Source organism: Pangasianodon hypophthalmus, chromosome 5, assembly GCF_027358585.1.
Source record: "Pangasianodon hypophthalmus isolate fPanHyp1 chromosome 5, fPanHyp1.pri, whole genome shotgun sequence".
Classification (NCBI taxonomy): domain Eukaryota; kingdom Metazoa; phylum Chordata; class Actinopteri; order Siluriformes; family Pangasiidae; genus Pangasianodon; species Pangasianodon hypophthalmus.
This window is the reverse complement of record NC_069714.1, coordinates 29,650,224-29,661,374: the sequence shown is the minus strand read 5'-3', so window position 1 is coordinate 29,661,374 and position 11,151 is coordinate 29,650,224. Positions and strand designations below refer to the sequence as shown.

Sequence of the window (11,151 nt, the reverse complement as noted above, 5' to 3'; positions counted from 1 at the left end):
TCTCTTTAACTTACAGTCTCTCTTTAACTTACGCTCTCACAGTAACTTACAGACTCACAGTAACTTACAGTCTCTCTTTAACTTACAGTCTCTCTTTAACTTACGCTCTCACAGTAACTTAAGGTCTCTCAGTAAATTAAAGTCTGCTTAAATTAAAATCTTCAGAGTCTCACAGTAACATATAGCCTTACAGTAACTTACAGTACACATATCCAGTATTCTGTATTTTTCAAATCCAGTTACAGTCTTTTTCCAGTTATTACAGGATCAGATCAAATTCACTCCTCTTTTTTTCCTCTGATATCCGATCCACCATTTTGTGCTGGTTTCGGCCCAGTAATGATCCTGGGTTTCAGGTTGGTGCCATTTGGTAATATTTCCTTTTTGGTTCTACAAACATCAAATCTACAAAGATTTTTATTTTACCTTAATAATTGAGGGAAAAAATAAACCAGAACGTCATGTTGGAAATATAAACGTGACACTTAAACCTGATTGTTAGTGTGGCTAAAATGTAAAATTGGTTGTTTTGACCTGAACAGAACAGGAGTGTAAGTAAAGCATTAGTTTACATTTCCAGTACTATTGACGAAACCGTTCTTAAATACGAAGATTAGGGATTTATTGGAACACTTTTTTCATACTTAATTGTATGAAATAGTGAGTAAACTTGAAAATAAAGCATACAAACTCTTCGACTGACAGTGTATAAATGATTATTTAAAATCTGAGGACTAAACTATGCGCATAAACAGTAAGTCTAAAGATGTAATATAAAGAATAGTTAATGCAGAAGATTGTAAAAGTATAATATCTGTCACTTCACACTAGCCCTTAAATGCATACCTCATTTCCCCTATTCATCTGTTTGTGAAGTTTTTGTACGTTTTTGTTTTGTTTTTGTTTTTCTAGTTCGGCCTCCTTTAGTATTTCTCAGCATTTGGTGTTTAAAAAAACTGTAACCCAGCATGTGGTATAAAAATAAGTGCTGGTGTTGTCACTTGAGAAACTCCTGCTGTGTTTAAGGGTTAGTGTTGTACTACAGTGATGTGAAAATTCAATACTCTATACTCTAAATCGTTTAAAGTATTAGTTAAAAATAATTTTTCGTCATAATGCGAACACGTAAATTGTAAAGATTGAGCTTTATGTGTCATCTGAGCAACAAAAAAAACCTGTTTTAATTGGCGTAAAAGCCGAGAGATGTTTCCAGTTCATTTTTAATCAATTTTCTTCTGTTTTTTTTTTTGTTGTTTTTAAAACAATTCATTATTCCACATTTATTATTTTAAGCAGGCGTGACTACAGTTAGGATGTTGTGCAAAAGAACAAAAAGAAATATGAAGGAAAATCAAACAAAATGCTTTAAAGAAACTGATGTTTTAAGCATTATGTGAAGCAGAAACAAATTTTTTAGTGAATTTTTATTTTTATTTCACAGATAACATTTCACAGAGTTCAGAGTATGAGTTGTGTGTACATGTGCAACTTGCAATTCCGTATATATCCTTTTAGATGTACAATATTAAATAAAGCTGTGAGAAGAAGTAGGAGTCTGTGTTTGTCTCATCATCCTGAACTGGTACATAAAAATATTTTCCCAATTGTGCAATTCAACAAATTCACCATAACTGTATAAAAACACTCTTTGTCTCAAACGCACTCATCAACAAAGTACTGAAAGCCATTCTCACACCCCAGTGTGTATGCAGTAAAACACTGCTGTTAAATCCACAAGCTGCTCTTTAAGGAAAGCTGGAGGATGAAGATGGACGTGTTCGCTGATGTGGATTTAAGGAGGTAAAGTTACACACTGAGGAGAGAAAACAAGAACAAGCACGTAAGTTTCCTTTAAAACTGCCCATTGTGTGTGTGTGTGTGTGTGTATATATATATATATATATATATATATATATATATATATATATATTTAGTATCAGTCTGTGTTAACCAATACTGTGTCGTTCTGTTATTTACTCTACAAATACATTATTCTCAATGAACAGATAATGTCTTCTAACCAGATATAATTACATTATATATACATTATATTATACATTATGTACTGTACTGTGCAAAAGTCTTGCACATGCAAAGAAATGCTGTAGAGCAAAGATGCCTTCAAAAATAATGAAATTAAATGTTTCTACATTAAAATAATCATTATAAAGTGCAGTAAACAGTAATCAGTGAAACAAAGTCAATATTTGGTGTGACGATCCTTCACTTTAAAATAAATAAAACAGTATCTGAGGTGCAGTGTGTGCAGTTTTCTAAGGAAATGAGCTGGAAGTGTTACTGAGCATCTTGCAGAAGCAGCCACAGTTCTTCTGGAGACTTTGACTGTCGACTCGCTTCTTATTTCTGCAGCGAAACCCAGCAGCCTTCATTCTGTTTTTATCTGAAAAGTGTCTCTTATGGAATCTGCTGCTTTCTTTACTGACATACAAACATTTTTCTGTAACATTTCATTTTGTGCTGGAAAACTAATGTTTGGAATCTAAAATGTTTTTGTACTGAATCAATAATGTAGAAGTCAGAAAATAAACATCTATAACAAAGTTTGTACTAAAAAAAAAAAAAAAAGACTTTTGCACAGTACTGTATATAGATTTTTTTGGACAAGAAAGCTTGTCATTGTGTCACAGGACATCTGGTAGAGACTAGAGGTGTGTAATGGGACTGAGATTCCACAGGATGCAACGACAAATGCCTTGCGAGCTTGAGGTTTTTACTTTTATGTTGGCATGAGCAAGCAATCAGATATGAAGCGGAAACAAAACCATGTTCGTTATCACAAGCATGCAGTGGTTTAAATTACACAACTAGTTTGTTTACATTCTGGAAGATACTGCAGGCAGGAACAAATAAATAATAATCTTTCTTTTTTTTCTCTCATGAAATTAATAAGACCAAAAAAACGCAGCTTGTCATGTTACTGAGAAAAGCGTAAACTCCTGTCGGAAATCCTAAAGTGACAGCTTCACAAGCGCTGACACTGGAGACTCCTTCCATAAATATTAAACAAACATCTCCTTACAAAAACTTCACCATATCAGCGATCGCACGCGTCTTTTTTTTTTTTTTTAATCCGTTTAAGTGGAGCGTCCGCTGTACAATTCCCTGTGAACGATAAAAAAGCTGTGATTTGCAGCTACGCTACTCTCAGAGCTGGTGTAACAGAAAATTAATCAACATAAAATAAATCGACAAAAATGAATATTCTGACCAATCAGAATCCAGAATTAAACAGTGCTCTGGTACAATTTAATGATGGTTGCTGAATAGCAGAAGTTCAGCGAGTGTAACAGATTGCTTTCTTGTGTACGTTTTGTGGCTACGTACCACACTGAAAAGCAAAACCTTCACTGCATTTCTCTTACACCTCTTCATCTCTCTCTTACAAAACCTTTAGAGAATTAAACGCGGACTTCAGGTCATTCCCGGTCGCAAAGCACTTCACTGCATTCCTACTGCAGTGGATCATCAAGAATTATTACTGAAACGGGACAGAAGTGCTAATTTAATGAAAAATACGTACAGCAAATATTTACAACATGACCTAGAAGATATTTTATCGAATTTCAGTAGATTGGGATCAAATTACACTCTAAAACTGCAGAGAATCCTAATTGAATCTAGCTTATTTTGTTTTAAATTAATAGTGTAAGTGCATGCCTGTGTATAGACATCATCCTTACTTAGGATCTCATAAACTGAGTCATTGTTCTTACCAAATTGTCCATTCCGTTGTTTTTGTTAATATGCTGTAGCTCTCCGAATTCCTCGGGACTCAGTGGCAGTATTTTGTCTTGAAGTCTTCCATCTGGGCTTTGGAATTGAAAATATTTCAATAGTTATTCATCCATCTCTATGCTTTATTATAGTTTTTATTATTGATTGTATATTTTGCAAAACGCACACTTCTGACACTGGAATTATCCGTCTGTCCACATACGGACTTAAGACAGGCGGTTTGTCAACGTCCATGTCTTCTGAAGCTGAAATCAGAACGTGTGAAAAATGAGTGTGTTATATATTAATTAATTAATGTCTTGTATATTAATATAAACTTGCCGGTGCTTCAGACACTTGGGCCTCATTTATCAACCTTTTAGTAAAATTGTGTGTAAATATTTTCGCCAAACCTAATTAAAAATTCCCAAAAATTCACAAAATTTTTCGCTGACTTTCTTCATACTCACTTGCATATGTTCATAAATCCCAATCAGCTGTAAATTACCAAGCATGTCCACAGTTTTAACATTTACCCATGGACAAAAGCTCCATAAATGACAAGCAGCTTAAAAAATGGTGACTAAACAGTGAAAGAGCACCTCCTAAGCATGGCATGTGCTAAATCTTTCAGTAATGCAGCTCAGCCATTGCAACACATCAGCACATGAACTCGTCCTCCTTTTATAGGGTGCCATTATTTTTGTCTTACTGAAAGACTAGTCTTATGTGTCTTAATTTACTGATCTGCTTTGGAATTGCTTTCTTTCAAGTCATTAATATGAAGTGACTGAAACATTCATTAAACTGGTGTGTAAGTAAAATAATCATTTAAACTTGAGCGTGTGTATAAAATCTCTGTAACTCATCGACAGTTATACGATTTGAAGCCGAGGTTCACATTAGTGAGTCTCCTTATGCGGAAATTTACACAAACTCAGGTGTAAGATACGAATGTTTTCTCGAAATAACTTGATTTTCATTTTTAAAAAATTAAAATTTCTTCTGTAAACGCTCACGAGAACGATTTCAATTCACTGGTATCCAGTTTGATAAACGAGGCCCCTTGTGAACGTTAAAGACGTCCAGATTATCGACTGTTTCGATAATTTTACGGTCCACATGACACATTCAGACACAAACAGTACTGTTGGGGTAAAAGTTGAAGTTGTGAGTGTGTACCGTCCGAGGGGCTGCTGTAGTAGCGTCCGAACGCGATGTCTTTAGGGATGTCCGGATACAGGTAGAGCAGAGGGTTTTCTGGAATATTCTCAGCATCCATTAGTGTGTAGTTCCGAATGACGTCAGGGAAAGAGAGGTTGACTAAATCGGACTTCCTGTAGGGTTTCACCGAGTGTGTTTGCGGTTCACCTGCGTTCCACACAACACAGAGTAGGTTAGGCATGTGTGATAAAACGACTTCATCGTCTCTACTCCATCATACACTGCCACGATATCCTGTGACGTCTACTCCGATTATATTACACCACTACACACGCCAATGTTCATGCATTTTCTATACAACGGTGTGCTTCCAACTTTGTGGCAGCAGAACCATTTATGGATGTGATGGTCAGGTGTCCACATAATTTTGGCCATATAGTGTAGTGTGTAGTTCGAAGAACGAAGATTTTGGGCTAAAAAGATTAAATAGCTCTACAACAGTAAAGTGTCAAATCTAATACTTTGCAAATCCTGATAATGGTGATTTTTTTTTAAATATGCTGCGCTGTTCAGAGCTCAGACCAACAGTGAAAATGTAGACCATGTGGGCATCAGACGACTGATTTGTAAAAGGATTATATTGAAAAATCGTCAGTTCTACTCGCTTCTTTTGTTTATCACAAAATTTTAAAGTGGAAAACAGTGATCAGGGAAGAATGAATATCTCACAAGCCTAGAGTATATAAACTTCCATAAGGTGTGCTGATGGGTGTTGACACACGTACCGTTCTGGGACTGCTCCACCCACGTGATGGTGATGCCTCCGTCTTTACACGTCTCACTGAAGCGCAGGAGGAAAGTGCCTGGAAGTTTGTCTTGTAGCAGAGTTCTCTCCTTCTCTTTATTAATAAAGCCCACTATATACCTGAACACACCACAGAAAGAGACGGAGAAAGAAAAGAGCAGCGTTTTACTACATGCAGTCACTATTCCAAACTCTACTCTACACTCCTGCGCAACAAAAAACAGTCCAAGCCCAAAATGGCAAATATGAAGCTTTAAATGGTCTTAACAATAAATCATTGGTGAGAAAATGAGCGAGAATGAAACAGATGTTCTCCTGAGAGCTCCTGTGCCTCCATTCGCTGGTTTACTTTCGCTGAACTGTTTGGGAAAAAGCTAGAAACAGGGAAATTCACTTCTATAGTCTTCTTGTACACAAAGGTAAAATCGTGATAATGTTTTTCTTCTTAAAAGATTAGTAATTTTTCGTTTACCTGCCGCACCTGATGCAGCCCATCGAGGACCACGAGGCTTAAACGTTTAAAGAAATCAAAGGGAAAAGCTCTCGCATACTAACTTCCTTTATCTGTTTGTTTAATTCTTGCTCATTTTCTGACCGATGATTTGTTGTTAAGATACGTTGTTAAGAAAGCTTCATATTTTGCCATTTTGAGCTTGGCCCATTTTTTTTTTTTTTTTCCCCAGGTCTGTCCAAGTCCAAAAACCAGTCTAGGATCTGCGGATAAATTGTAAAGCAGCAGTAAAGGAAAAAAAAAAAAAGCTGAAGCAGTAGTGGGGCTACAGTAACATAAAGGTTATTCTTACCCATCATTCCAGATATTGAGTAGGCATCGTTTGATGAGGTCCAGTATCCCATCAATCCACAGCCAGAAAGCAACTCCTCTCTCGTTCGAAGCCGTCTGAAATAAAAAAACATCCAAGCTAGCAATAGGAAAGATAGGAAAGTCATTACTGCTATTTAGAGAAGTTGATACCTAAAATTGACAGGTGATTTTGAATTTTTGGATTGTTAAATTTAATGCTAAAATGGCGAATTTTACAGTGATGGACGTTATTGTAGAATCCAACATTTGAGTTATTTAGTTAATGAATCATTTATTTTCTCAAATATATAAATCTGATAGAATGAATAGTCTAATGAAAGCCGATCATACATTTTCTAAGCGCATACCTGACATACCTGAGTCACGATCTCAGAGATGTTTAAATTGAGATTTTCTCAGTTAAATTATTATGACGCAGTAAAGTGACAAATCCAAAAGATTTTCACCCCTCAGTTTTTAGAAAAAAAAAAATCCTGTCCACACAAACAACGTTTTTGAAAATATCCCGTCCTCATTAAAACACACAAACTGTCCAGTGGGTGGCGATAGTACGTCATCAACCGTTACACCAAACACCTCAAGAAACATTAAGAGCTGTGTGTTGAGGCCTAGAAAAACACCAACATGGCCATGAGGTAATAAACGAAAAATGTAAAGAACAAAGATTCATACGTGTGGACTGAGGATGAGGTGGAAGGTTAAGAGTCGAATACAAAGTCAACAAGACTCAGAAGATTCAACAGCACGAGGGTGTAATAACAAAACAGACAAAATTAAATCACAACACACCCTAACACATCCAAAACACGCAGCAGGCAACGTCAGCGTTTTCAAAAACATCTTTCACATTCTCACGAAAAACAGTGAAAATGGAGTTTCTCACTGCAGTAAAAATATCTTAGCAAGTGATAATATCTTCAATATGGACAAATTTCTCTAATAAGAGATTATTTTAAATCAAATAGAAGCTTATTCAGCCTGTTTTTTAGATGCTTTTAGACGTGTCAGGATTTCAATTTTCTTATTCTACTGGACGATAATTTCCATTATTTCTAGAATTAAATGCTTCAAAATAGAAAAATGATCTGCCAGTAGAATGACACTATTTCAAGTCACTACTGAAATGAGTTAAAATGTCTAGAAACAAGTTTAATAATCATATATTTGGTTTACTGTAATCTAATAATAGGAAGTACTACTTCAAGGTGACTATATTTAAGATATTTTCACTTGTTAAGATTTCTTTTTTTCGCAGTGCTCCACCTTTGAGGGTGTTTTGTTTTCAAAAAGCTTTCTAAAAGTGACCAAAAACACTGTTTAGTTGTGGACAGGAGGCCAAAAAGCAGAGGAAAAAAACTACACTTTCAAAAATATCCGTATGTGTGACTGTGGTCTGAGTCTGCTCAAAAGTTTGTATCATGCTCTTGTTAATTCCTCGTGTCTCTTAAAAAAAACTGAAATAAAAATACTGATCTTTCACAGAGCTGGAGAAGGTGAGATAAAGATATATAAGAAGTGTTTTTGTGGAGATTGTTACAGAAAAATGGAAATGATCATTCAGAAAAAGACACAATCAGAGAGTGGAAGAAAAACAAAACAGAAAAACCCACAAAAACAGTAGGAGACAAGAGAAAGTTATTAGACGTAAGTCGAGTAAAAGAGTAGAGTAATATTAAGAAATAATATGTAGCTTATTTAATTTATTACTCTTAAACACAATTTGTTTCATTTATTATTATTATTATTATATTTTTATTAATAAGAATATTTTAACATTTATGTTTTGATTGTTTCCGATATTAAAGGAACATCTGCAAAAATTTGACGTTAAATGTGCTGTTGGTTTCAAGTATCTGCGGAAATTTTCCACACTCAGCTTTCAGATTTTATCTCTACGCTCATCTGTCATGTCCACACTGTCAGCGTTCTCAATAAGTTTCATTTCATCAGTAACCTTTTCACTACGACAGAAGTGAAACAAATCGAGGTGTGACGACTCGAAGCAGGGCTGTAACAGCGTTATAGTAATGTGAATAAACTGCAGTAAAATGCTCACCTTAATGAACTTACTCCAGTAGACAGCAGTGTTCGGGTCTCCTTGAGCCTCGGGACCTGCAGACGCGAGATTCATATAACATAAAATCCTCTGTTTAATGAATAAAACACTCGGGTTGATTTGTAGATTATTTCCCCATAACAGCTGCATTTCTCGTCTAACACAGAAGTGCACATCGATTACAAAATGAGTTATTTCCTGTTCTCACTTACGTTATAGCAGCTATAAACAGTCTTTCCCTCGCCTACCTCGAAAAAAAACCCCGCAGCGTGTCGTTACTGGACTCCTCTGTCCTGAAAACTTTACAGCTTGTAAAGTTAATAATAAATAATAAATAATAAGAAGTTAATAATAAATAAAACTTCATAGGTTTACCTCTGACTCTTACAAAGCACTGACACTGGAGACTCTTTTCTTGTTAACAGTCAGAGGTAAAGCTGGAAAGTTTTTATTTATTTATTTAGTTAGTTAGTTAGTTAGTTAGTTAGTTAGTTAGTTAGTTATTACACATCCGAAGTGTCTGCTGTACGCGCCCTGTGAGTGAACTGTTACTATAGAAATAATAATGTATTAGAACGAGCACATTAATATAAACCTGCGCTACTGTCAGAGCTGCTGTTATAGAAAATTAATCAACACCTTCTGACCAATCACAATCCAGAATTCAACAGCGCTGTGGATCATATGACCTTTACTCCATGCCTATTAAAATTACTTCTTGAGTTTTGTTCCCTCAAAATTAAACATTAACCATAAATTATTAAAAAAAAAATTAAATTAAAAATCTCATCCTGATTGTAGAAATTTCTGCATAATAAGTCATATGACTTTTAATTTTACCTAAAAAAAACAGTTTTATGTCCATATATGTGATTAAACGCATAGCTTAACATTTAGCTTAATCTTTAGGCATGAAATTTTTAAAATCACAGAAAGAAGAAAAGTAAGTTCTTCATTTCCAATATTATTGTGATCAATCATTATTCATCAAATAATTAATAATTAAAAATACATTTTAAGTAAATTATTTGAACGTCCCAGAATGCCACTTTGTCCCACATTTTGTGTATTTGCTAATTCTATGCTAAAACAAACTCAACTCTAATAAGAGCAAAAGGCAGCAAAGAAAAGTTGTAAAAATGAAATAATGGTTAAATGAATATTTTCATACATTCGCTGTTGAAAATTAATTCTAAAAAAAAAAAAAAACTAAGTTTTTTACATTTTAACAGTTACAAGGGCTGCATGTCGGCTCAATCGTGGAATCAGACATAAACTAGAGGAGATGAGGGGCAGAAATGAGCGCGGCTCACCCAGCAGTTTATCCGCCAGCATGCTCAGCTGGTCTGAGTTAAGGCCTCTCTTAGTGACCGAGGAAAACTGCCAGCTCAGAACCTTCGCCAGGTCTCCCCACATCACCGACGGAGGGTTCAGGAAAAACCCAAGGTTCTGAAAGAGAGGTTATTTTTTAATACAGGTTTTTTTTTTTTTGTAAGAGAGAGTGAAAAGAGGACGGAGAGACACATCTGCTGGAAAATGGCTCTTACCTGATAGTCAGTGCAGACCATGTTAAACCAGAGGATGGAGGCCCAGGCACTCGGCAGCTGGCCGACATGAGATATCACCACTACAGGGAGTGAAGTGGTCTGTGTTCACACACACACACACACACACACACACACACACACACAGGAGTGTGTACTTAATACTCAACCTGCTGCAAGATTCCTCTTGATTTAGGATATCTACTGTATAGTTTGTAACTATGTCTCGTGGTATTTATTGTGTGTGTGTGTGTGTGTGTGTGTGTGTGTGTGGTTAGTTTTTACCGTTATATCGATGGAGATATCTCCTTGGTTGAGTTGAGTGTCAAAGCTGATGGAATGAAGTTCTTCCATGATGAGAAGAGAAGACTGGGGAAAAAAACCCAATCATATCTCATATCATCCTACACGAGTAATTATAATAAACATAAAGAAAAGTAACTACATCCAAACAGACCCTTTCAGCTCTCACTCATTAATAATTAGCCACATACATTATAAAAAAAAAAAAACAGGTGGAAAATAGTGCTGCATTACTGTACTTAAGCACTATTTTGCTATTTAGAAGATTTGTACTTTTGTCAAGTAAATTTTCAAGAAAAAAAAAAAAAGATACTTTTTACTCCGTACATTTTCATTTTGACCTTCAAATACACACTAGCTGCTACGCTGATCATTTGTGTGTTGGATATCCAATCAAATTCACATCCATGTCAAATGAAACCGCGAACACCTGAGCCAACTGGCCCTTTTCACGAGAAAAAATAACGAAAATACACAGACACAATGTAATACGATTTTCAGAAATCCTTACAGTGGACTGTTTACTACAGAAACAACGGAGTTATTCGTTATTATTAGTTATTATCACCTTCACGCTCAACAGAATGATTTTTTTGGTCAGCGCTGCCGAGTCTACACTTCAGACACGTGTCCTGAATCGAAAGCTCGATCACCAATTAAATATACAGTACTGTGCAAAAGTCTTGGCACCCTATTTTTTAATTACAAACTTTGTTATAGA

The 11,151-nt window shown here is 35.4% G+C and overlaps 1 protein-coding gene across 5 annotated transcripts in view; it reads right to left on the bottom strand.

Moving 5' to 3' along the window:
- Positions 1 to 1,414: 1,414 nt before the first annotated feature.
- stat1b (signal transducer and activator of transcription 1b) overlaps positions 1,415 to 11,151 on the bottom strand; it is a 28,764-nt gene continuing 19,027 nt past the window's right edge. For 2 of the 5 annotated variants that reach the window (XM_053234321.1, XM_053234323.1), the window contains 10 exons: positions 10,413 to 10,496; positions 10,131 to 10,229; positions 9,897 to 10,032; positions 8,584 to 8,639; positions 6,508 to 6,602; positions 5,685 to 5,824; positions 4,918 to 5,106; positions 3,923 to 4,001; positions 3,735 to 3,831; positions 1,415 to 1,813 (listed from right to left, as the gene is read on the bottom strand). In XM_053234321.1, the coding sequence (XP_053090296.1) occupies positions 1,793 to 1,813; positions 3,735 to 3,831; positions 3,923 to 4,001; positions 4,918 to 5,106; positions 5,685 to 5,824; positions 6,508 to 6,602; positions 8,584 to 8,639; positions 9,897 to 10,032; positions 10,131 to 10,229; positions 10,413 to 10,496 (996 nt within the window). In that variant the 3' untranslated portion in view covers positions 1,415 to 1,792. The remainder of the gene's footprint in view (positions 1,814 to 3,734; positions 3,832 to 3,922; positions 4,002 to 4,917; positions 5,107 to 5,684; positions 5,825 to 6,507; positions 6,603 to 8,583; positions 8,640 to 9,896; positions 10,033 to 10,130; positions 10,230 to 10,412; positions 10,497 to 11,151) is intronic. The other 3 variants (XM_034304438.2, XM_053234322.1, XM_034304439.2) reach the window with 2 other exon arrangements.